The sequence below is a fragment of the Terrapene carolina genome, unplaced genomic scaffold (genome assembly GCF_002925995.2).
Source record: "Terrapene carolina triunguis isolate 2854851 unplaced genomic scaffold, T_m_triunguis-2.0 Scaffold68, whole genome shotgun sequence".
NCBI lineage: Eukaryota > Metazoa > Chordata > Testudines > Emydidae > Terrapene > Terrapene triunguis.
In genome coordinates this window covers 36,439,531-36,467,227 of record NW_020664419.1, presented here as the reverse complement: position 1 = coordinate 36,467,227, position 27,697 = coordinate 36,439,531, and the positions used below count along the sequence as shown (strand labels likewise).

The 27,697-nt window shown below is 40.6% G+C and overlaps 1 protein-coding gene across 1 annotated transcript in view; it reads right to left on the bottom strand.

Moving 5' to 3' along the window:
- WASL (WASP like actin nucleation promoting factor) overlaps positions 1 to 27,697 on the bottom strand; it is an 81,433-nt gene that overhangs the window by 19,977 nt on the left and 33,759 nt on the right. Inside the window, exons 2-5 of the mRNA XM_026648714.2 lie at positions 20,720 to 20,854; positions 18,001 to 18,087; positions 17,210 to 17,306; positions 11,285 to 11,308 (exon numbers count right to left, since the gene is read on the bottom strand). Of these exons, the coding sequence (XP_026504499.1) occupies positions 11,285 to 11,308; positions 17,210 to 17,306; positions 18,001 to 18,087; positions 20,720 to 20,854 (343 nt within the window). The remainder of the gene's footprint in view (positions 1 to 11,284; positions 11,309 to 17,209; positions 17,307 to 18,000; positions 18,088 to 20,719; positions 20,855 to 27,697) is intronic.

The following is a 27,697-nucleotide window of genomic DNA, read 5'->3' as shown; positions in this document are numbered from 1 at the left end:
AAAGCCAATTCCAACGTAGTTTACTCACATAAGTGGCCCTATTGACATGAGTAAGGTGAGTAGGGATTTGGTCCTCCGACTCATCCAGTCAATATTTCCACTATAATAAAGAGGATACTAAGGTAGAGGAGAGTCATGACATGTGGGGGGAGGGATAGCTCAGTGGTTTGAGCACTGGCCTGCTAAACCCAGGGTTTGCAAGTTCAATTCTTGAGGTAGCCATTTAGGGACCCAGAGCAAAAATCTGTCTGGGGATTTGTCCTGCTTTGAGCAGGGGGTTGGACTAGATGACCTCCTGAGGTTCCTTCCAACCCTCATATTCTATGAAATTCTCAGATGGTGTAAGCTGTTATCTCTTTATTGAAGTCAATGGCGGTATGAGAATTTACCAGCTGAGGATCTACCTGTACATCTATACAAACCAATGCTGTTAGTGAGTCATTCTTTTGTACTATGTCACTCAAGAGGAGGATATTAATGTAGTGGTTCAACTGATGATGCATCAGTGCAAGTTAAAGGGGCTTTATAAAGACAGATCTATTTCTCCATGGCCATAGGTTCTTAGGAAACAATAACTAGAGTTCTACAGAAGCACTCTACTTAGTGAAGCGGTCACACCTCATGTGCCACAAATTGTTTTTGAGTTGCCCAATTAACCTCTTAGAGCTATTCAGAATTACTTACTCCTTGTAAGATACACTTGTAGCACAACTAACCAAACAAATAGATGCAGAAAAAATAGATTCAGATGAAGCAGCAGCCTTAAAAAGCAGGCTTTGGTGAATAATCTGGTTACTGGAAGGAGACATATATGAGACAGTTTTATGCTTACTTCCATGGGTAGTCCCATTGATTTTGAAACATTTACTCACTCAGTTCAGCAATCCACATGAAAATTTTTGGGAAAGGACATTAAAACTCATGCTTCAAGGCCCAAGCTAATCTACAACTATTAGATACCAGAACAAGACTTAATATGACAGATTATCCCACGTCTACCTCCTACAGTGTTTTTACACCTTCCTCTGAATTCTGTTGTTGGCCATTGTCGGAGACAGGACACTGGATTAGATGAGCCTCAAGGTCTGATTAAGTACGGCAATTCCTCGATTCCAGTACACGTGTTCACAGGATTGGGCTTTAATGTTGTAAGTAAATGGCAGCCACAAGGATCATTCTAGCTAGTCCCTGCTCAAGCTCAGGAAGGTACGGCACTGGTGGATCAAATGACTGTCAACTGAATATAACCTAATGTATCAGATATCCTTAAAAATCCTTTATAGTGTTAGAAATGCTTCAATTTTTAAATTTTGTTTGAACCATGGGCAATTTGAACACATCATATGATAAAGACTGAATAATGAAGGTACAGAAACAAAGGTAAATCTGCAGCTTGTTTTTCTAGAATACCTCTCACTGTAGGAAAAAAGTCATCTTCCAAATACACCTGTCTGCATTTCTAGAAGTCAATATTATTTCTCTCCACCTTCAATTAATTATAGGTGGAGCTGATAGCAAAACCGAAAGTTAAGGCTGCTCAACACTTTGCATTATAAGACCCGATTTTCAGTTGCTTATAACTTTAGAAAACTTTAATCTTTTGGGCTGAAACCACATATGCTTCAGGCAGACCTGGGTTTGGAAAGTATTGGCTAAAACAGTTCAGCCATTTCAGAAAACAAAATTTGGGAAAAACATTGGTCTTACCCATGTTGTAAATTCCTACAACTTTTCATTGACACACTAACATCTCTATGCTTTGGAGCAGGAGTTTGAAGTTTGGCAGGGGGTTGTCATAGTACCAGGGATGTACATTTTACAGTCCCCATGAAGTCTGCCCAAGTTTATCCAAGCTATAAGCCACTGAAAAGTTGGTTTGCACATGTTCAGTATAGAGGTTTGTTAGAGGCTGGCAGCCAAAATCCATCCCTCACTGCTCCTAGTGCTGACCAGTCTGTGCATGCGCCATCTCCAGAGTGGCTGAGCATATTCCATCCTGAGGCTGCAGGGCTGAGCAGGACTTTTTCAACAACTGGACCTCACCGCAACTGAGGGCTGTTGTGGTACTGGCACCAGAAATGAGAGCAAGACTTTCTTCTGTTCAATGCCCCTCCTGCTGGCTCCCAGACTGCATAGAGAAAGAAGCAGACTCACCGGAACGCAGATGGATGAGGGAAGAGGTTGGGGGAATAGAAAGAAGACTGGACAAGCCGGCAGGGAGGAGGTAGAAGGGGCCAGGCCGGAGGAAGAAAAGAGAGAAACAGAACGGTGTGTAGTCACTACAGGATATTCCTCTCCAGAATTTAGAACTGAACCTAGGATCACTAGTCTCAATATTCCTTGGCTGTCTAGCAAATACAATCACACAAGGTGACTGATTAAAGTTGTACAAGAAACCTTAATTCTGGCATTTCTTAAGTTTTGGGTACGTGACTTTGCAACTTTAGCATATGTTCTTCTAAGAGTTGTTTTGGATGTAATATTAAATATAAATTGAACATCTGACTTTGATAATACTGAGTGCTCTATTTTTTCCAGTTTAACTAGAATTTATTTTCTGAAGGCAACTGACTACATTCAAATACAGATATTCCTGATACTAATGAATTCAGGAATTATTTATCTTACATTTTCCTTAATATAAGGTGGTTATTCAAATGTATTTTTGGTAGTATTAGCTAATAGGTCTCCTTTTTCAGTTGCCTGTTTTTTTAGTGGACTTTCCTTAGCAGGGAAAGATTTTTCTCTGCACAGCCTTGAATATGTTAAGTATTGTTTGACGCCTGAAATTTGTCCTTTGAAAGAAAGCTTGTGTATTATTGTTTCAGAGACTTACTAAATATAAATGAAAAAAGATAAGATTCAAACTAATCGTATACTCAGTACTTGGATACTGGGGCAGTGAGGACATATTGCTATAGCTGACAGGATTTTGTAGATCACATTTAAAACCAGTACTTTAAAAGAAGCTCACTGACTCAGCCAAATCTTAAACCAAAATGAAATTACATTTATATTTACATGATGCATTAACAATTACATGCTTCCTTATATAGATGAATTTCAAAATGAAGTCACTACATAAATCTTATTTAACTATTGATTTTACTCTTAGTTTTCATGATTATGGGTATGCATTTGCATGATAGCAGTAGTTTTAATATATTACTCTTAAAAAGAATTATTCCAAAAATTAAATGGAACTTGTAACATTGTCTTGGGGGAGCAGGGGGAAATATATTGCATTTTCTTTTGAGATCAAAACATTTAATATCTCACCTTTTCTGACAGAAAGACTAAATCTTCAAATATTCAGTATGTTGAATGTATGCTGCCCACACACTGTATGTAAAATGCTATAACTATAAATGGTTGTCCATTCAAAGAGTTAGATAATTTCATAATTAATCTTTATTCAGCTGTAATATTTGAAATGTTAGTCAGGTTCCCTGATATTAACAATACCCATTCCAAAATTCACTGAATAACTTTTAGCCAGATGAGAATGCTTACCACCAGGTTTAGACCTTAGTTGTCCATGAGGAATACAAGAACCTCTGAATGAACTATCATTTTCTTCTAGTACTGCCATATTTATATCCAACAAAATTTTCCCCATCATAACACATGCACCTTCCCCATCAGCTGTAGACAGCTCAACAAATGAAGATGAGAGAGGCAAATAGAGCTCATCAGTTGGAAGTACTTGACAATATAGTGTCCCTAAGCATCCACTGATGTTAATATCTGTGATATCTTCAGAAGAGACTCCAGAAAAAGTAGTACAAAACATTTCAGTATTTTGTATTTTATAGAATTCTCTGTATTTTAAAGCTTTGCATGTCATCTGTCCCAGAGTGCAGACAACTCTAGAATAAATTTAATTGGTTGTAGTAATGTATTAGAGCTGAAATAAAAATTGTACCACGTGGTTCTTAGAATCTCTCAAAACCTAATTCTCTGACAAATCCCTTTCTTTTCTGATCCAGAATTTTACTATGATGTCAGTATAACCACGGCAACTCCTTCAATTTGCATAAAGAGACTTTGCTATTATCAGTGAGAGTAAAACAAATCCCAGGAAATTACAGGCTAATGCATTTTACATAACCATTAATGCTACTTTGGTTTTAATCCCGCAATTCTGTTTGAAATCTTAAATCCTTAATATCAAAAGGTCATCCAAAACAGAGGATTTTTTTTATTGGAAGTATAGCTCTACAACCAGCCTTCTCTACATGTGCAGAAAACTTCAGAGACTTTTAAACATTTTGGGTGAGATCCTGGCCCCAGTAAAATCAATGACCACTAACTTTAATGGGGCCAGGATTTCACACTGTGTGTGTGTGTTTATATATATAAAAAAATGGTTATATTCCAGTTCACAAAATCTTTTATAAAAATAGTCATGCATTGAAACGATACAGAAAGTAAAATAATTGTTTCCCTAGAAAAAGGAAATGTATTTTTGCTTTTTACTAGAACCTTCTAGGAGCAGGAGGAAGTTATATGAAAGAATAGTTACTTAACCTACAGTAACTGTGGTTCTTAGAGGTGAGTTGTCCATAGGTATTCCGTTCTGGTGCACCCCTTGCACATCTCAAGTTGAGAATATTTTGACCAGCAGTATCTGTTGTGGCCATCCCTGAACCTTGAGACCCTAGTACCTCTTCCTCCTGAGAACAAAGTGTGGAGCGGGGCCAACTAGCCTTCAGGCCCTTCACCAATACAGAATCCAGGTATTATCAGAGTCTGTAGTAGCAGGAAGGAGGGCAGGTTGTGGAATATATATGAACAACATGTCAAGACCCACACTTACTGTAGGGTAAATCACTGTTCTTTCTTCTTTCAGTGCTTTTCCATGTGTATTCCACTTTGGTGACTTACAACAGTGAAATGATGTAAATAAGGAGGGTGCTTGGCGTCTACTTGACTAGTGACTCTAGAATAGCTTTGCCAAAATGGACATCTGACCTAGATGCCTAAAAAAATGCATGTAATGATCCCCATGCAGTTGCCCTACAAATATCAGAAGTGGGTACATTTCTCAAAGAAGCTGCAGAGGATGCCCGAGCATCCTCAGAATAGGTGAAGATCTGTATATAAAGGAAGGTCTAATTTAGCTAGCTTATAACATGCCCCAATACAATTAGCGACCCACTTAAAGCGTCTAGGTGAATATTGCCTGACATCCTACGGATAAAGGTCATAAACTGCCTTGGGGAGACCCCAAATAATTTAGTTCCATTAAGGCAAAAGGAGAGGGCCGCAAATATATCCAAGGTGTGAAGTCTATCCTTCCCTTATTCCCATGCCAACCAAGGGAAGACTGAAGATAAATGGATCATCTGATTCAGATGGAAGACAGAACATCTTTGGTAAAAATTTAGGATAAGCCTAAGGAGAACTTTGTTTTTGATGAAAGACAGTGTATGACGGCCCATTCATGAGTGGCTGCACTTCCTTACTCTGTAGACTGATGTAATTGCCACTAGGAATACCATCTTCCCGGAGAGAGGAAAGTGCCCAGGAAGGGGGAGCTTAGAGGAAATGAGACTAGGCCCCTCAGGAACTTACCTACCTTTGGGAGTGAGAATACCGTGTGCCTTTTTGTAATTGGGTGATCAAACACCTATAGTGTACTGAGGACCACTGCATCAGCCAGAGTGACCACGGTTGATGGTGTCACATTATGTAGTGAAGTTCACAGATCTGTTTCAATCCTGCAAATTCACAAATCTCTAGGGTGGTCCCGCAGGTGGCAACAGCTGGGGTCAGGACATACCCCCTTTTGTACACTGATAGACAGTTTGAGACTAGTGGCTAGGGTGTTTTTGTCCATTCTGGCAAGATGGCTGATGAAGGGTTAAAATCCATGTGCATTTTATATAACAACCTGGTATATGGATTGTGCCAGCTCTTTTCCAGACCCAAAGTCCAGAGTTTGGTCAAGAGACCAGAGGCCTACCAAATAGTGATCAGCTAAGAGAAAGCTGGGGTAAACAGGTAATCTTGTTTTGCTAAAGTAAGACTAGTCAGCAAATTGCCAGGTGTTGGAGCGGAGAACTAAATAATTGTGTCTGATTAGAGTTGCAAATTGAACAAAGAATCCCTGTTCCTATTGTGTTAGTTTCTCCTGTAGGGAAAAGTTCTTCCCACACAGCCAACCTTGAGTTTATGAAAGGTGGAACATGTCAGTATAAGATAGGGCCTCCTCCCAACTCCCTTTCCCAGGGACCAATGCCTGCCTTAAAACACAAGGAAGACAATCTTTATTGCCATATACTTTCACTGTTTTTTTGCTTTAGCCCCTAGGAATGTACCTGTTGGACAATCAAAGGAGTTGCTTCATTCCTATGACCCCAAATCAGAATTCAACATGTATATATATTTATACTAATATTTTATCAAAATATTAATTAAATGTTAACTTGCTAACTTGAGACCATGGGCAGAGACATTATGTAACCTTTTAACCATTGACGACTGTGTTATCTTGTCTTGCTGCTAGACCTATCCCGGGGGGTGTGGAACTGCCTACCCCGTCACTTTCCCCCCGCCCATGGAAAAGCCATATATTCTACTGTAATCAATTGATTGACAGTGTCTCTGAGCCTAATAAGCAAGGTGACACTCCGTCAGCGCTGTACGTAATAAACTCCTATGCTTGACCTCTACACGGTGTGGATTTATGTTCCTTCAGCTGAAGAGTATGCAAAACGACTTCTGAATAGAATGAGCGAGATCATGAAGTTTCACATGAAATCAAACCACTCTACGCTCAGGATTTTGCACTCACAGCGTGTATGGAATGCCTCTAACTGATCCAAGTCTGCCTGTAAGAAGGTCCACGTTTCTGCATAACAATACAGGCAGCATGCAAGTTTGATAGATCCTTTTCTCAGCTCAAACGTATTTGCATCCATAAATGAGACATGGACTTCACGCAAGAAGCAGCAAGCCCTATTCGTTGAAGAACATCTGGTTTGCTACAACTGTTTGAATTCTACTTGCAGCCTTGGTAGATGAACTAGTTCATGCTCTCCACAGTACTCAAGCGCCCCTACTCTTAGGGCTCTGGTGGCCCAACCCCAAGGTTCTGTACCTTGGTCTTCTGCCATAAAACGCTTAATCCCATAGTATGGACAGCATCTACCCTCCAAGGTCTCAGTCTCTTCTACAAGCAAGGCAGTGTCGTCAATGTAATCTTGGTTGGTGAGTGCTTCTTGACCAAACTGATTCTGATGTATGAATCAGCAAGTTCCAATATCCAGTCAGCAGCTCATCAGACTAGTGGCGGGGTGAGAATGCACCCATGCCACACACCTGATTTTGTGCAGAAAAGTGGTGAAAGCTGAGGACCAATGCATACTCTTGCACCGGTACTGGTGTGAAGGTTTTGCACTAGCTTTCCCAGAATATCTGGAATGCCAATTATCAGTATGATCCAAAGTGCTGACCTGTTGATGAAATCAAAAGCCATTTTAATGTTGACAGATGCCAGGAGAAGCAGGTGGTTAAATTCTTGATGCAGCTCAACCAGAAGCTGGAGGGTAAGAACAGCATCCATCATTGACCATCCAACAGTGAAACCTGATTGCTGTACACAAGCAATACCTATTAAGGAGCACCTGCATCCTACCAAGCAGAATGTGAACGAACGCCTTTCCAGGGACCATTAATGCTATTGGCCTGTAGGTGCACCACAATGTGTGAGATGCTTGTCCTTGTTCAGGGACACTGTGATGCCATCTTTCCATTTTGCTGCTACTCTGATGTCCACACTTAACAATAGTTGTGGCAGGCCAATGCTCACTGGTTCCAAGGCACCTTTGATCAGCTCGAGTGGAATACCATCAAGTCCCGCTACAGGTCTGTTCTGCAATTTTTGGATGCCCTTTTGTAATTCCAGAGACTAACACTGATCCTCTGTCACTTGAGCATCCGAAGCTGTGTGGTTTGCCAGGTCACATAGCTCTGGACAGTCATCAGCAGGTCTGTGGTTCAACATGCTTTCATAATGTATTTTCCATCTGTCCAGAACTTCGTCCACTGATGAGCAGGGACAGCAATCTGGTTTCATAATAATGTGTTAGAAGGCTTTTATGGCTGCCAGCCAGGGGGCTGATGGTTCTGTACGCAAGATGTAGATTGTTGTACTTAGGCCATCCTCTGCTTCATCAACCAGGGGTTTGATGTAGATCTCATGGTCATGTTTTACAATGGGCCAGAAAATGCCTTTTTGTTTCCATGCTTCTACTTTTGCACTAATATCACACCCGGAGTTCAGTAGTGGAGGAATTTTGCTCCTTCAACAGTAATTTGATTGCTTTATGGCAAATGGGCCTCTGTGACAATGATGATTTTGTAATGGGTGAGTTCTTTGACAAACTGTCCTGTACCCAATGCTGTTCAGTGTTAACGCATTCCATGTGGTGACATAGAACGTGCGTCTAGCATCTGGTTTAGACTATCAGGAAGCTGCGGTCATTGGGGTATTTCATTGTTCTGGGAAACTGGAATTAGCGGTAGCATTAGTGATGGCTGAATCGACTGTCATCAGATCTGCCTACCAAAGTTTCCTGGGCCAAGTTGCTGCTTCCGGGATTTATTACCACGAGAGGTTTCTTAAGCTTTCTCAAGACCCTTCATGTTAGAGGAATTGGTGGGTAGGCATACATTACCCTCAAGACTCCTGGGATGAGGAAAGCAACGGATTGTGATCCAGGGCTCAGACCTTCCCTGGAACAGAAATTGACACTTTGCCTCTGAGGCAAACAAGTCCACGACTAGGAGACCTCACTGGTGGAAGTGTTCTGTAGGTTGGAATCCTCGACTGAACATTTGCGATCTCATGAGAACTATCTGCTTAGTGATCTGCTAGGGTGTCTAATTCTGGCACCCTAGCAGATGATGAGGTGATGTGATGGCCTAATGCACCAATTCCTGACAGAGAGGGAGGTCAATCAAACCCTTGCTTGTTCATGTAGAACATTGCTGCAGTATTATCTGTCATAGCTCGGCCCTGGATCATAGGCAGGAAAGCTACACAGGCTAATCAAAAAGCTCTAGAACATTTATATGTAGCAAAGGGTTAAGTCTCCTTGAGTGTCCAAAGGTCTTTTTGATTTGGTCTTTGTGAGCTCTCCACAAAATGCAAGGACAGCTGTGAAATTAATGAGGGGCTTAAACCAACAAATTTTGCAGAAAACTTTTTTGGAATGAAATTAATATTGTCTGATTTTTCTGCTACGAGCTACTTTAAAGAATTCTGATAGCAAAACCTTTCAATAAGTGTTAAAGTTTAAAATCTTTTCTTCTTTTAAAAAGAAGAATGAGGGACAGTTCCGCTTCCCTGTTGATGTTTACGTGTCTTCAGCAGGGAAGACTGGGCAGGCCTAAGACATCAAATATGCTCAGCCCATTCCTTCTCAAGCTCTTCCACAGACTCGGGGGCCTCCTATGTGGCAGCCTCTTCAGCAGCAGCATTGGCATGAGACCAACCAGGTTCCAAACTCCTCCCCAGGACTTGCAGAGGAGTTCCACTGCTTCCCTCCTGCACGACAGCAGCCTCTGCTCCCTGAGATCCTTGGAAAATCATTTCCCATGAATCACTGCTTTCCAGCTTCAATCCCATTCAGCTCCCAGTGTGCTCGATATCGGGGGGGGGGGGTAATCCCCTCCCTCACCTTCACCTGTGCACATACTTGTGCCTCCTCCTACCATCTGACAGAAAGATCCACCCCTTATGCAACTGCTTGTTTCCTCAAATCCCCTGGAGAGGCTGAAGGCTACCCCACTTCTGTCTTCAAGTCTTTCTGGTGGAAATAGCATGCCTCCTTTCTCCCTGCAGCCTAATGCTTGACTGCCTTCTCCGTATCTATGGAGGATTCCATCCCCACACACCACCCACTGCCTCCCTTCTCTCCCAGTCCATGGTAGTGGTAGAAGTGGAAAAAGAAAGCATCTTTCCTGGCTTGACTGTTCAAGGTTTCTCCCCAGACCCCATGGAGCAGTCTGGGGTTGTTATGCATACCCCATTTAGTGCTAGATGCTCCCCAAACCCTTGAAAAATATTTGGGAGTGAAGGGGCAAGCCATCCAGCCCCCATTTCTCCTCATTGCCATCTAGGGTGACCAGGTGTCCCGATTTTTGGGTCTCTATCTTATATAGGCTCCTATTACCCCCCAACCCCCGTCCCTATTTTTCACATTTGCTGTCTGGTCACCCTACTGCCATCGCTGTGTGGAACTGAAGGGGGACTTCTGAATATACACAGGCTCCCATTACTCCTCAACCCTGTACAGGGGCCTGGGAAGCGAAAAAAGGGACTTTTTCTGGCTGCCCATTACTTCCTGGCTCCATGTAGAGATTCTGGGATAAGGAAACACTCTTCTGGTCTTAAACTCAAACAGCAACTCTAGTGCCTTGAGAAAATTGTGCATGTGTGCTCTCCCACTCAGAGCAGGGCCAAGAGTGATGTCTCATAAGTACTGAACATGAAGACAAGGGAGTGCAAACGACCAGCATGACAGAGAAATCAACTGTACACAAAGTGCTGTCAAGTGCATAAAATAACTGAACTGAGAAAGTAGATTTTTTGCTTTGCAGTTATGGTAATCTTAGATGCTACAAATAGGTTCAAAGAGTTTTCTGGAAGATCAGGCTGAGCACATGCCCTCAAGTTTCTAATAGCACTTTGAGCTGAGAAGACAGTAAACTTTACAAAGTGAACTAAAGCAGTTTTGTCTTCCTAAATTAACGGGTAGTTCCAATGCCTGTTCTGCTTTTACACGCTGCACAAAACTGACAAGACTTGGATCAATTTCATTGTTGCAGTTCAGAACCTTGTGGATACTTGTGAAAGATGAAAACGTCAATTTTACGCAGTTAAAAAAAAAAATCACCGCCTATTAAGACGTAAGCACACCTGTTTTTAAGATAAAAGGCCCATCCTCTGATTTTATTTTTGTTTGCAACTTGATTGCTGCAATTTGGAATCAGTTTGTATATGAATCTATGGTTTGCCTTACTTGTAGACAATTCCAAACCTCAGTTCTGATCTCATTCAATAGCTGCCCCTCATCTTCACTGGTAGTGATCATGAACTACTGTACAGGTAAGTAATCATGTAAACATTAAAATTCTGATTTCCTGGAACTGATCCTTTCAGGACTGTTTAATACAACCATTAGGTTACCTTAAAGAGAGCCAAAAGTCAGTGATTATGTCTAAACATGAAGGAGTTAAGAAAAAATTGAAGTAACCCTATGCAAAAGCTTACCATTTGGTGGGTCCCGTCTTTTTTCTGTTAAAAAGAAAACAAAAAAGTATTTATTCAAAAGGTAAAACTGAATTCAACATTACACATATCTCCATAACCTGTAGTTTTACAAACTACACAGACTTCCTACATCTGAATTTCATTCTTCTAGTAATATACAAATTATCCATAATTGCCATTTTGTTTTATTTTAGCAGTTCTATCGTACAAGAACAGAGGAAAAAATACCAGATTTATGTCATTTATAAACTGACTTAAAACTGAAACACAAAGTTTAGCACAACAGTTCAGTGAAATCATTTATATATCAAAAGAGCCCCCGATCCTATAAGAGTTTACAATTGGGACTTCTCATGCTTACAGCTAAGCATATGCTTAGTCTTTGGAGAGTCAAGGCTTTAGATTATATGCCACAGAGAGCCTAATCATCAAGCAAAATTAGAAGTTACAAAACTATAAAACCCATATTAGGAAAGAATTAGCTGTTTGAACAGTTTACATTAAGTAAGACTGTGTGGAACTAGCTAACTTTCTTCCCAATTGAAAATTTGATTCAGGCCAATTTGAGGCCTTAACATTTTGTACGGTGAAGTGTTCACATAATGTTAGTTTTCAAATGAAAAATTAAAAAATGTGTTTGATGCAAAGATTGTTAAAGCAGAACTTCTAAAGAGAATGCACTCTACTCTGTAAAGTCCTCTCTGAACAGACATCATGCAACTTTAGTTATTTATGTGAAAGTACTCACAATCTGAAGCACTTATATAGTGCTTTTATCAGTAGATCTCACAGAACTTTATAAAAGAGGCATCACCCCAATTTTACAGATGGGGAAACTGAGGCACAGAGGTGAAGCAACTTGCCCAAGGTCACCCAGCAGGCTAATAGCTCGGCTGGGGTTAGAATGCAGGTCTTCCAAAGTCACAGTCCAGTGTTCTATCCACTAAGAAACACTGTCCCCCACTGAAGCAAAAAATATTACATTTTGAAATATTAGAATTTAATTGCAAGTATTTCATATAGGTCTAAAGCTGAACAAGCCAAATAGGGCCAACTTGGCCACCAACCTACACCTTTAACTGGCAACCAGAGGGGTCAGCTGTGATGTTGAACTCTACCATTTAAAATGGCTTTCCCTCCAACAATATTATTCTCTACTTCACCTATATGCACTCTTCGGTTTGTAAATGCTTATGTGTGAGACATATTTGGGATCAGCTCATTTGTTTTTTGGAATTAAAGTGGGAAGGTTTATTTTAGATTTACTTTATTGCACAAATGAATGTGTGTTTTTATTCATCTATATTAGCTTCCTGATTATCCCTCCTAATGCAGCAGGCAGCTAAATTTTAAGTTTCTGGTTTAAAATTAGTCATCTAAATGAAAGCAGCCTTGATGTTAAAGGCACTGAGCACCCACACTACAAAGGAAGTCAACTGAAGCGGCATGTACTCAGCATTTTTGATTAAGTATGGATTTAAGATGACTAACTTCTTCAAAGCAGGGTGTCTAATTAAAACTTTCAGAGCTACCTATTTTCCAGTAAGACAACTGAAACTGATCATAAAAGCTCTGGTGAGTAGCAACTGGATTGCGGGGGAAGTGGCAGCTTTCCTCCCGCAGTTAGATGTTCAAAGAAAAGCTCCCAGCTGTTACTCTAGAAATGGCCGGACAGCTTTTAAGATGATTCTAGAGATCTAAATTGGGAGCCGATGTAAGACTTCTAGTTCTGTTCCTTCAGAAATTAAGGTGAGGGCAGGTAAGGATATCTTTTCAGGAGAGGTAAAGGGAGATGGGGCTGACAAGAAGCAAAGGGCACGGCTGCAGGTCTACAAGAAGGTTAAATTACCTTCCCAGCCAAAACCTGTAGCATTTTAGAACAAAAATCTCTCCCTAACACTCCACAAACCAATACTGCTTGGGTGTGGAGGTGGAAGATACAGTAAAGACTCTTTGCTCCTATTTCCTTTTGTTTTATCCATTTAGCTACATGGCCTTAAGACTTTTGTTTTGTGGGAGTTCTCAACTGTGCTTAATTAGGAGTCAGTCACAGCCATGCACCACCAAAAACCTCCAGTCACCCAATCAGAACATGTTCAGTAATTGGTGTTCTTTCCCTCCATCCTACCTCTCGTTTTATTCTCTCCTTCCTTCACCCAGATTCTCTTTCTATCCATCCGTTCCTTCTCCAACTCAATTTCTTTCTCCTCTTGTTTACTACCCAGTCAATCTATCCTCTTTTTTGTTTGTTTACCTGCACTCAGACCTACCAGACCATTTTGCTACACTCTCCCCTCCACACTGTTCTTTCCCTTTTAAGGAACATCAGGGGCCTCCCCTCTTCTTCCTGTCTTCCAAATCTCTATTTTAGCCTTGCCAGATGATGAGTTCCTGCGCACCTCTGGGTGGCTGTTGCTGCTGCTCGTGGGCACCTCTGTTAAAGATCAGTGTCCTTATCACATGAAGAGGCTGGCAGAAAACGAGGAAGAGCAGGAAGCTGCAAGTAGGCATTCTATGTGCAAGCCTCAGCTCCAAGACCTAGTTCACAAGAGCATAGAATTGTTCCGCGCAGTCTCTTCCAATGATGAAAAGCCTCAAGGGACAACTGGAAACTTTCCTAGTAGTCCTGCGGGCTAGTCAAAGCCTGCCAGGAGTATTTTGGCAGTGTGACCACTTGCCAATATGTCAGGTGGCACCTGTTCCAGGTGAAGTTTATTCTGAGAGATATACTAGAGTGATAGGATTCTTGTAAAAGGCAGAAAAAGATTAACATTCCAATGTTTGGCATTATCAAAGTAATTCCTGGGAAGTCTAGAGTATCACCCGTTACCAAGACTGCCCAATTTTTATGACTATTCTATCCATGTGCATAGACAGCACTAAGAGCATTAGAATACATTATTTCTACATCTGATTAATCAAGGTGGAGACTCATCAGAAGCATTACGTAAGCATATCAATTTACTAATCAAGCTATATTTGTTTAGTCTTTAGATAAGTGAGAAATACAGTAGCTATTAATTCAAACACCCAGAATTAGATAAAATCCTGTCTGAGGTATATAAATTCAGAACTCCATCTGGTGGCTTGATCAGAGAACTTCACGAGTTTTGTACATGAAAGGAAAAAAACCCCTAGAAATGAATTAAAAAGGAGAACAGCAATCAACTGAAAACGATATAATTAAGTAGCTGTTGATTATGTAGCCTTAATTAAAACAGAGAAACTTTACAAAAAGGATGAATAAGTCACAGTGTTATTATGGTGCATAAAACATGAAATTCAAGCACACAAAGCAGTATAGGTTAATAATGGCGTGCTTATATTGTGTGCTAAAGTAAAAGTGTCTTTACATGAAAGAAATACTATATTAAAAACTAGCATTATTTTTATGAAATCATCTTTTTCGTGTATTTTTGAAGAAAGTTTACCATGGCCAACATCATGCAGAAGTCTGCTCTGCAGCCATATATGAATAAGGGTTTTAGAGTTTTAAAATGTTGCTTTGCTTGTAGTAGTATCTTTATGAAAGTGAAACTTTGGGCTTGTGAAAGTTGCAAGGCTTATAGCTTTGGAGAACATATTTACTCAATGAATAGTTAAAGCAAGGCACCATTCCTACAAGTTTCCACCACTGTACCCCACTAACATGTTCTAACTCTGGACATTCACAAAGGTACTTAACTATTGTGATGTCAAGTGTCACAATGCCTAACTTTTAAGTGCCTAGATAATCACAGGAACAACACTGCAGTTCAAAGCCTGAATTAGGCACGTAGGCTTCCTATAAAATGAATGAATTGAGACAGGCACCATAGACAGTGATTCACAAAAGCCAGCATGGTCAGTGAGGAGCCACCTAAGCTAGCAATGGGAGATGCCAATGAAATCGGTGTGTTCTAAGTCTCGATCCTCTCTTGGCGATAAGTGCCTATTCTCTACCAGTGATTCACAGCTGGGAACCTCTCTCCTGGAGTCAGGAGGCAAAGGCACCCAAGGTGTTTGTTGTGAGAAGGAGCTAGGTGCCTGCCTCACTTCACACAAAACAGGAGGTGATGGTGGTGCCCACCTTATCACTGTTAGCTCATTATTTATTTTATTTATAATTAATAATAAAATAGTCAAAGAGTCATTAGGCACATGCACGTGCAAAAGCTAAGGAATGACCCTGGAGCGTGGTGGGAGACGCAGGGTCCAGACCCCTTGCTCCAGTGACTATTTATCTGAAGTGGAACAACTTGAACAGGAGAGACTGAAGCAGTCCCACATCAGAATATCCCATTGCTCTAATCATTGAGCTCTAATTCTGAGAAATGGGGGATCCCTGTTCAAATCCTCACTCCCCCTCAGACAGAGGAGGATTGAACGTGGGTATCGTCTCCCATATCCCAGGTGAGTGTTCTAGCCACAAAAGCTAAAAGTTATAAGGGGCACCCCCCTACCATCTCCTCCATCAGATTCTGAATGGGATCCAATCTGGTAGGTGACTTCTGAGCACAGCTACCGGAACAGGCCTGCATGAAAGATTGGCGTCCAACTACCTATCTTCCTCCAGTTTGTGAATCTCTCTGGGGCTGAGATGGGAGAAGGTATCCAGACACCTACAGCGAGGCAGTAGTGCATATACCCAGAGGCAGAAACTTAAATGTTTAGGGAACTTTTACTTTGAAAATTCAGGTGCCAAGTTTAGATGCCTACAGAGTTTGGTAGGAGTTTTGTGAATTGAAGCACAGCCTAAAACTGAGATTTAGGTGCTTAAACCCAGATTTAGGAACCTACACAATTTAGGGAATCCCACCCAAAGAAATGTAGGCTCCAATCCTGCAATGAGCTCTGCCTGCATGGGGCCCCAATGAAGAACAGAATTCAATAGGGAATGCATTTCAGGATCAGGCCCATAGCCTCTAAATGTATTCAGGTTTTGGCCTCTGATTTGATTACCAATTGTTAGGGCAGCAGATTTGTCTTTTTTTTTTTAAAATAAAAAATAATGGCGCAGTCATAGTAAATTTAGTAAAAGTCACTTGACTGCCACCTGATTTTTGATAAATAGCCTCTTTGCGTCATCAAGGGGACATCAATCATTCGCAGCAGCACCATCTACCTCTGGAGCCACAACCCTAAACTTGGCTCCAGTGTCCCTTGGGGCTGGACCTAGCACTCTGCTCTGGGTGTTGCAACCAGGTGCACGGGGGGTTGCAGAACCCTCCAGGTTTCACTCACCCAACCCTCCGTCACAATGGGAGGGATGGCTGAGCCATACCTGAGCAGTGCTGTGACCTGGTGCTCTAAGACAACACCTGGAGCAGGGACACAGGAGCTGCAGAAGCCGCCACTGCGGGGTGAGACACAAAAAACCTCAAACAAGAAAAAAAAGTATCAAATTTTCTGAGATTATTTCATGCCATAACACACAGGTAGCCTTACCAATTGTGAATAAGACATTTCTCCACTAATAACTGGATTGATGCCAACAATCAATTTCACATGGACTACTGGACATACCCGATAGTAAGAGATTTCAGTTACTAATCATTTGGGCCAAATTTAAACAGTAGAGTTAGTTAAGAGAAGCCCAGAACTGAATGGCTGGTTAGTTTAATTTGCCCACAATTTACATAAAGATTTCCAGTTCACAAGTAAACTTTCTTTACCCCTTCCTGTCTGTTCTTTCAAATACCACATATTAGCAGAGCCTCAAATTGCAAAGAGACTTTAAGATGAACTAATTTTTGTATTCCCTTCATGAAATTTGTACTGTATATTTTTCTATATCACACACATGAAATAAGCTTACACAGGGAAACTAACTTCTGAATATGGCACTAAGTTCTTAAATAGCTTTCAGATATAGAAGTATCAACTAATCCCCCCTACACCCCTAGCCTAACCTCAATTTAATGACATGTTAAATTGAATATTTACCAGATTTTCTTTGCCGTCGTCCAAGCAAATCAGTTACTGTTTTCCGGAATTTTTTAGCTTCTTCTTCATTAGCAAAATTAAGACCAACCTGACATGTCTGAAAGAAGACATCATCAGTTTTTCCCCCCCCACAGAGACCAAGAAAGTTGTTTAAAAGATTTTTTTTTAAAAGCTTAAATTATGAAATATTCTAAAAATTAAGTGAACAGATTTGGTTTATGAAGGAATAAGTTGGAAACGATTAAAACTCATCACCTTATAGTTGTAAGTGAAGAATGTAGAAGCAAATATTAAAGTCCAATTAAAAAATATATTCAAATTGTGGATTTTTTTTTTCCTAGCAAGATGTGTGAAGTCCACATTTTGTCAGATCTGAGCAATATTTCAAGTACATAGAATGACAAAAATGAAAATTTTATGTTAAGGGTACATAAAAATTGCTTATGTACTTGAAAATGCTTGTTTGGTGACACTAATGAAGCAACTGTCAGTTGCAACTGAAGGTGTTATTTCTTTGCCAGAGAAAGAGCACATTAAAGAGGTGTTCCTGTTCCATTTGTAGTTTAGATTTTCTATTTTATCACTGACATTAGAAAAAGTTCTTATTTATAATTAAATCTGCAACAAGTTGCTAGAAAGAAGATATAGGTAATACTGTACTTTATAAAATTACGTGATTTACAAAGTGAAAGGTGAAAGAGATATTAAAAGAAGCTATTGTACAAAGAAAAAAGGCAGGACAAACATTTTAAAAATAGCTATTCAAGAATTAAGTAAATATTGAAACTTACATCTCCAGCAAAGGTATGAAAATATCCTTTAGGACTATTATATACAAAATTATTGTACAATTCCTGCTCCCACAATAGTTTCCCATCCTGTAAAGGAAAGAAATGCAGATATTGAAAACTGAAGATAGTTATAATTATTAAAAGACTGACTAGACAAACTTGTATTGCAATAGTGCTCAGAGGCCACAACTGGAGACCACAGCCCTATTTTGGTAGACACCGTACACACACACACACACACACGAAGAAGAGATGGTGTCTTCCCCACCGAGCTTACAATCTAAGTCAGATGATTATTGGACCTTGCAGGAAAGCCAAATTATTCGTACAGGTTACTATATTATACAAGAGTTCAATATCAAAAGAATAGGTGGTCTCAGTCCAGTGCCTAATGATCAAGTGACAAAAATCACAGACGTACGGCTCCTTGGTGCTCAAGTCTCTTTTGAACATGGGATTTAGGCATCTTTGAAAGCTTTATGTGTCTGAATTGAGACACATTGACAGGGTAGAATGGGAAAATCTCCTGTATAGCTACGTGCTATAGGGTATACTTTTGTTTATTCAGCACTTTCCAAAACAGATACTCTCAGGTTGTGACGCTTACATGGTCTAGACCAGGGATCAGCAACTTTTGGCACATGGCCAGTCAGGGAAATCCGCTGGCGGGCTGGGACGGTTTGTTTACCTGCAGCATCCGCAGCTCCGGCCGATCGCAGCTCCCACTGGCCGCGGTTCACCGTTCCAGGCCCATGGGGGCCGTGGGAAGCGGCGGCCAGCACATCCCTTGGCCCACAACGCTTCCCGCAGCCCCCATTGGCCTGGAACAGCGAACCGCAGCCAGTGGGAGCTGCGATCGGCCGAACCTGCGGATGCTGCAGGTAAACAAACCGTCCCAGCCCGCCAGCGGATTTCCCTGACTGGCCATGTGCCAAAGGTTGCCAATCCCTGGTCTAGACAGCTGCTCAAAGTTGGCATACCAGTGACACTGCACCAACTCCCCATGATTTCCTCTAGAAACAGCTCACAGGAGCCTTTCTTTAAAATTATGGCTCAGATGAAAGGCAGCTTAGAAATAAAAATTGTCTGTCACATTTTAATTTAAAATATGAATTTTAAACTATCAGATAGTTATACAGCATACTTAAATATGAAAAATGCCCCCTACAATTTCCTCCCCTCCCCCATCATCGAAACATAGGGCTAGAAGGGACCTCAAGAGATCATCTAAACCATCTCTCTGTGCTAAGGCAGGAATAAGTATACCCAGACCATCCCTGACAGATGTTTGCCTAACCTGTCCTTAAAAACCTCCAAGGATAAGGATTCCACAACCTCACTAGTAACCTGTTCCAGAGCTTCACTATCCTTACAGTTAGGTTAGATATTCGGAAAAGCTTTCTATATCTTCCTTGCTGCCAGGGGTGAAAGTAAAACACAGGACTTACCGGTACGGGGGCCGGCGCCTTGGGCAGAAGGGGCGGGGCTTGGGGGGGGGGTCAGCATTCCCCAGCCAGCCCATCCGCACTACCTGGCCCACGCCGCGACAGCGCTTTAAGCAGGATCCTTTGCCATGGCAGCGCGGTAGGGATCTGGCAGGGCTGCCAACGGGGGGCGCAAAAGGGGCAGCGCTTTAAGGTCAGCTGGGTATGGGCCAGTACTAGCAGCCACTTTTTACCGGCACGCCGAACTGGCCCATATCAGCTTACTTTCACCCCTGCTTGCTGCAAACTAAGAGGATTACTTCTTGGTCAGGGAGAACGACTGATCATTTTGTTAACCCTTTAAATATTTGAAACTTGTGTCTCCCTCATTCCTTGCCTTCTCTTCTCTAGAACTGCACGTTTCTTCTTTTACCTTTCTTTATAAGTCATGATTTCTAAACCTTTTATCATTTTGTTGCTGTCTTCTGGTGCATCTCCAATTTGTCTACATCCTTTCTATAAGTGTGGTGCCCACAACGGAAGTGGAGGCCTCACCAGTGATAAGCAGAGCTGAACAATTACTTCCCATGTCTTATATATGGCACTCCTATTAAATACATTCCAGAACGAAATTTGCCGTTTTCACAACAGCACCACACTGCTGACTCATGTTCAATTTGTGACCCACTACATCACTCAGATTCTTTTCTGCAGTATTGCCTCGCCAGTTATTCCCCATTTTGTATTTGGCATTTGATTTTCATACTTAAGTGAAGTACTCTCCATTTGTCTTTACTGAATTTCATAGTGTAGATTTCATATCAATTCTGCAATTTATCAAAATCATTTTGAATTACAATCCTGTTCTCCATAGTGCTTACAACTCCTCCCAGCTTGGTGTCATCCACAAATTTTATAGGAAGACTCCATTCCATCATCCAAGTCATTAATAAAAATATTAATGATTACTGGACCCAGCACAGACTCCTGTGGGATGCCACTTGATAGGTCCTCCCAGTTTGACAGTAAGCCATTGATTCTGAGTACAGTCGTTCAGTCAGCTATACACACCCCTCATAATAATTTCATCAAGACCATATTTTCCTAGTTTGCTATCAAAATGTCATATGGGACTTTATCAAAGTCTTACTAAAATCTAATATGCATAATTCTTGCATTACTCACTTTATAACATCCCTTTATGAAATTCATACAAACAATTCAAGGAAATGTCACATTTAATATAAAATGACCTTATCTTAGCAAATAAAATTAGACAGAGAAAGGTTTCTCACCTTGATGTCAAATATTCTGATAAAATAAGACCTTTGTGGATTGTCTTTTACAAGGCAGGCTACTCCACAGCATTTTTTTGACCACATGGCATTGCGATCAGCTGCATATATCTGGACAACTGCTGAAGACATTGTCTAAAAAAAGAAGATGAGAAAATTCACATTGGTTAAAGCTTAAAATTAAGAGTTCCACATTCCTTCTTCTAGAGAAATCTACACCTAGTTTGATTCTATGGATCAGGCAGCAGCACAAATCACCAGTTGTAGCAGAGCTCAGAAGATCTAAACATTTATTTTTTTTATATCCTTATGTAAGCTCCTTTAGATGTTCTTTTAAAAAGAATAGGATTTTGAGAATTCTTAACCAGACACCAGCTAGTAGAAATAAATACAAGCAAGAGGCAGATAGGTAACTGGGGTGATTGTGTAGGTGATGGAGTTAGCATCAATTGGCAAAGCACCTATGCAAAAGTTAATGCAAAAGCTAGAACACTCAATGTAGAGAATTTAATTAGGACTTGCTTACACTAGGATTTTTAATAATGTTTTTACATGTTAATTAACGTGTGTCCTGTCAACTCTAGAATTTACAATGAGGTTAGTTAACACACAATTAAAAACAATTGAAGGGTGTCTCCAATGGGATTTTTAAAGACGAGAAACAGCTTCATTTTTCAGAAAGTTTTGCTTTTTTCTGCAGAATCTTGGGAAAAGCAGCAAATTCCTACTCTTCTGCATCAACCACCATTGAGGGCCTCACACATGGCAATTTATGCATTCCATTGATACTCCACATTACTCAATTTCTGCAAGATTGATAGCATAAGTAATTCTTAGTCTCATTTCAGGGTCCAGAGACTTGGAAGCTTACAATCTAAGCTGGCAAAGCTCTTAACTTAATGTTTACTGTACCAATAGATGTTGCAAGTCAACCACTATGAATAGCAACAATTTTAGTCTAACTTGAAAACCAGTTTATTTTTCCAATTTATAAGAACCGCATGTATCATAGCCTGAGAACATTGAACCAAGTTTTAATTTTACATATCTCAGAACTGTAGAATTGGAAGGGAACTCGAGAGGTCATCTTGTCCAGCCCCTGCACTCATGGTAGGATTAAGTATTAGACTATCCCCAACAGGTGTTTGTCTAACCTACTCTTAAAAATCTCCAATGATGGAAATTCCACAACCTTCCTAGGCAATTTATTCCAGTGCTTAACTATGCTAATAGTTAGAAAGTTTTTCCTAATGTCCAATCTAAACCGCCCTTGCTGCAATTTAAGCCCATTGCTTCTTGTCCTATCCTCAGAGGTTAAGGAGAACAATTTTTCTCCCTTCTCCCCTGTGACAACCTTTTCTGTACTTGAAAAATGTTATGTCCCCTCTCAGTCTTCTCTTCTCCAGACTAAACAAACCCATATTTCCCCCCCCCCCCCAATCTTCCCTCATAGGTCATGTTTTCTAGACCGTTAGTCATTTTTGTTGGTCTTTGCTTGACTTTCTCCACATAATTTCATTTGAAGTATGTTGCTTGATGTCATCTGATTTCAAGGGTTCAATTTCTGACAAAATCCTGAGACATTCTGCATTCCAAAGCATCCCATATTTACCATGGTGATGTAATTATGATGTTTTGTACAAAATATGCCTTGAGGTATTATTCTAAAAGTCCTGATCTGCTAAACATTAATATCTCATTGGACTGTATGTGAAGTTATAAAGTTTTGCTATGTATGTGTCACTGAAAGATACTGTAAAGTTGGAAACACCCACAACTAGCCTTTCAGGTACAACAATGAAGAAGCTAGACAGTGCTAATGGCCCATCAACAAAGACAATGGACCATGGAAAAGGCTTGTCCTCACCTGGGAACACTTCAGACAGATTATGGATAATGGCTGCCATGACTCATCGGGAGCACAGAAGGGCTTCTGATTAGATCACATGATTCTGAACTCTTCTGGTACCTGTACTTTTCTACAAACAGGTCTGGAAACCTGGCTTGGAACAAAGGGGTTCCCACCCTATAGAAAAACTATATACGGGGAAGTGACATCATGACCAGGACTTGCTTCCCTACAAGATAACACCTGGAAACACCAGAGGAACAAAGACTGAACTGGAGAAGGGGTCCCAGGCGGGAAAGAAGAATGCCCTGCCTGTGTAAGGAAGCTAAAACCTGCTTGTATCATCAGTCAGGGTGAGATATTACAGATTCAAATCCCATCTAGTTTGTATGAGATAGATTGTGATTTTGTTTAATTTCCTAGGTAACCTGCTTTCATCGGTTTGCTATTACTTATAATCACTTAAAATCTATCTTTCTGTAGTTAATAAACCTGTTTTATGTTTTATCTTAACCAGTGTGTCTGAGTGAAGTGTTTGGAAATCTTAGCTCTGGTAACAAAGGCTGTTGCATATCTTCCCCACATCGAGGTTAAAGCTGACTAATCCAAGTGAGCTTGCACCATACAGACCTCTTTGCAGTGCAAGACAGTGTAAGTCTGGGTTTATACTCCTGTGGGGGTGCAAGGCTGGGAGCTGGGAAATTGGCTGGTGCCTCCATTGTCGGTCCATGAGTGGCCTATGTAAAGCACTCAGGTGACTCAGTTGGGTGTGTGGCGCCACCGGCTGTCATGCTGGGTGATAACAGGGCCCAGAGGGGACTGGCTGTAAGTCACTAGCAGAGCAGGGGCAGAGGCCAACCCAGCTGAATGGTTTGGGGGCACAATGGTTCCAACAGCTTCCTGGGTCCCCCCCAGGGGTACAACCCGTCACATATCCTACAAAAAGCATGCCCTTTTAAAAATAATTCTCGCAAAATAAATTTTTTATGTTTAAGGGACATTTTTGCAAGGGAGAAAGTGGACTGCTAACTAAATAAGGGAAACAGTGAGAGTGACTATACACAGAGTGCTGTCAACCATACAAAATAAATAACTTTTGCTAGCTTTTTCAGCTATAGTAAGATTAGGTGCTACTGGCACCTATTATCATTAAAAGGTGATTTTCAAGTTGACTGTCCCTTTAATAAACTATCTTCAAACCGCATTACTCCCAGGAAATATGAAGTCATTGTAACATGCCCTGAATGTCAAGAAGCTGGTTCTGTTGGACTTAAGGAGAACAAAAGGAAAAAGCAGCAGACCCAGAATAGAGAACCCTCTACTGAGGGCACATACCCATGACTTCTCAATAAACTGGTTTAGGAATTTTCAGCTTGGATGTCACAGCTGATTTCACTTGTTACCTGGTCTTCAAGATTCAAAGAACCCAAACCATAAAGAACTTTTTGGGTCAAAACCAGCATCTTGAATTGTACTCAAAGATAAGCTGGGTGCCACGTCAGTCAACTTAAAAAGCACCTTTAGTCCTATAACACCTTACCCCAAATTGATTCAATTATAGTGGCTTGATGGGATATTATATAGATTTAGATCTAACTTTTAATGAATTGCATATGCTTATACCCTTCATGAAATCTAAACCCAGTCTTTTATAATCTTCGTTAAGGTTTTTGAGCTGGTGTCACACTGAGATGGTGAAAGACTGGCTCTGAACTTCACATTTAAAGACAGATTTCCACCCTCCTTTAGCTAACACCAAGCTTTGTTTAGATATTATAATTGCTGATCAATAACTTGCAACCCCGTGATCATAACAACGGATTATTCCTAGCCCTCTTATAGAAAGATACAATCTGGATTTTAATCACGTTTGTAGGTATAAGATATAAAGCATTTCTAATGTCATCTTGAGACAAGGAGCTCAAGAAATAATATTTTTGCAATATGTATAAATATAAAAATCAGAGAGTGTCAAAGCTTACACATTTGCTAAACCACTGTTTGAAAAGAAAAAACAGTCATTTAGAAGAAGGCGGCAACTAGTTCATGGTAATTCCAGATACTTTTAAAACCACGAAGTGGGAGTTTTAACCCCACTCCTTACTCCTGAACTCAGAGGCAAACTTCTTAAAAAAAAAAAAAGGGGGGGGGGCAGAAATGTTACTCAGACTGGAAACCACATAGAAACAAAAAGGTTTCTAAGTAGAGGGATGTGTTTACACTTCATTAAGTTTTGTATTTTATTTCTAAAATAGAGGTTAGATGTGCAATTATTTCCTGGATATTAAGTTAATGAGCATGAGATTCAAATTACAGTTCATAATACTACACACAAATATTTTTTTATTGTATAATCCTCTAAATACCTGGAAAAATTACTTGTGTTCATGTAGGAATATTCAAATATTACCATTTTACTTAGTTAATTGGCTTAATTATGCAATTTATCCATCAAATTTAAAATTACAAGCTATCAAAATACCTAGCAGCTCTACAAACCCATCTGAGGAGTGGTGGTTTATTCACCTTCCTAATCCAAGCTCTCTGATAAATTCTGTGTTGGGCAAGAATTAACGACAGAAGAGCTGCTTACCATATAGTAACTGAGGTTTTAAGATGTCAGCTTGAATCCCACCGTAGGTGTGCATGTGCTCAGGATCAATGGTCTTTTGATCCATGGTGTCTGTTAGGGCCATGCATGAGCTCCCTTTGCGTCCTTTTGCTCCCACGTGAGGGCAGAACAGCCACACAAACACCCTTCCCCCACCAGTGCCATCAGAAAAAGAAGTCTGTATTAGTGGAGGACTCCTAAATTGGAGCTGGAGGGAGGGTTATGGGCTGTACAGTGACAACATCTGGAAAAAAAACCCAACAGTTACTGTAAATAACCTCTCTCTCTCTCTCTCTCAGATGACAGAGTGGATCCCACAGTAGATAATTGGCAAGTAGTACTCCTTCCTCCTCCCATACGGTAGAATGAGGCATATCAGCTATATCAGTCAAACCATGATTGTAATACTGCTCTCCTGAACTTGGTAGTTAAGTCCAATGCATTAGGTTTGATAAATGTCAGTGGGTTACTTGACTTCACTTGCAAATTTGGGAAATTGGCACATTTCTGAAGCAGGCAGGCAGATGTTGGTGGAGCGAGTCTTGATGTTCGGTGGAAGCCATTTAGTAGCACAGTAAGATATATAGTGTTATCCACTTAGATATTCTTTGTGATGAGATGGCCTGGCCTTTGGAACTGCCATTTATAGCCAAAAATAAATGGAGAGAGAGTCTGAATAGTTTGATTCTGACAACGTAGTAAAGTAACGCACAGGAAACACCTAGTATGTAGTTCTGTCTCTCATGACATAGCATGGTGCTTCGGGAAGAAGACAAGTGAACTGATTGATATGGAACTCTGGGGATGAACTTAGGGTGAGATTTCAGCACCACTTTCTGAAGGGAGGGTCAGCCATAAGTGCTTGAAGTTCACTCTCCTGACAGACATAATAGCAACTAGGAGATGATCTTCAGAGTATAAAGTAAGCAGAATTCTTCAAGTGGCTCAAAGGGAGGCCTTGCAAGTCTCAAGAGGATGACGTTGACATCCTAGGCAGGAGCAGGTTCTCTGACCAGTTGGCAAGAACGTACTAGGCCCTTGAACTTCAAAACAGTCAGGTGAGAGAAAATTGAGCACAACTATACAGGAGGATGGCAAGCTGAGAATGTTGTGAGGTGGACCTTAATGGAGTTGAACAAAAGGTCAGAGTATTTTTATTGCAACAAGTAGTTGAGGAGCATCTTCAGAACCGTAGCCTGCACAGGGTATGTTTCACGACCCATATCAAGAACTTTTTTATATTGAGAAGTAAGTCGCTGCTCAGTGTCTTCTTGTTCTGTATCAGGAATTCCTGGACTTGTTTACAGCAGACCCTGTCTGAGGTACTTAAACATCATCTAGGCTGTCAGTAACAGGGACTTCAAGTCTGGCTGAAGCATCTCATTATGGTGCTGTGAAACCAGGTCCAGGCAGCCTTGGAGCTGGATAGGCAGCAGCTGGACACCTGTAGCAGGTCTATCAGACAAGACTGCGTAGCTCTGTCTCATTTGACTTTGAATATCATCCTGGGGATGAGGGAAAATTGGTAGAAAGTAGGGCTGTCAAGCGATTAAAAAAAAAAAACCATTTGCAATTAATTGCACAGCTAAGCAATAATAGAATTGCATTTATTTAAATATTTTTGGATGTCTTCTACATTTTCAAATATATTGATTTCAATTACCACACAGAATACACTTTATATTTATTTTTTATTACAAATATTTGCATTGTATTTGTGTTGCCATGCGAATGCCTGTTCTCTCTTTCAGGTGACTTGCCAGTATTTATTGTGTTTTTAAGTTAATTGTGGTTTAGATTGATTGCTGAGGAGAGGGACAAGATTGAGCCTTTAAATGAACAAACAAACCAACCAACCAACCCACCCCACACTTCAACTGCAGTCCCCCTTAATGCATTTGCCTTAAAACACAGCGGACAGAGTTTTTACTAGACAACCTTTGTTGTGGGCTCTAATTTAAGACAACCTGTCTCTCATCCCTGAAATGCCTGCTCTACTTGAAAGTTGTGTTGTGAATATACACTGCACATATGACTTTTTAACTCTCTTTACGGTTATGCTGGCCAATTTTTCTGCCTGATAGAGTATTTATTGAGAGAGAAGTCCACAACATAAAAGGATATTGCAACCTTTTACTTCACCATTCAAATAAAGGTGATTGAGAAAGTGCAATGGAGAGCTACCACAATACTTCAGGTCACTCAGAAAATGTGAAGGATCTTAAGAAGGGCTAGAACAGGAGTCATGTCCAACACATTCACCCTGAAGACAAAACACATTTAAAAAAAATAAAAGGCAAGGGACGAACAAAAAGACAACCCAACCCTTTGGAGCAGCACTGAGAATCTGTTGCAATCAACACAATAGGAATAGAAATCACCTGCAAAAGTTCCCTACTCAGGATTCCCCGGTTGTGGAAATCCCCAATGACCATATAGTCATGCCATGGTGGGGAGAAGAGGAAAAGAGGGAAGAAGAGGAAAGGAAGAGGAGTGGCTGGAGATGTAACTCAAAGAA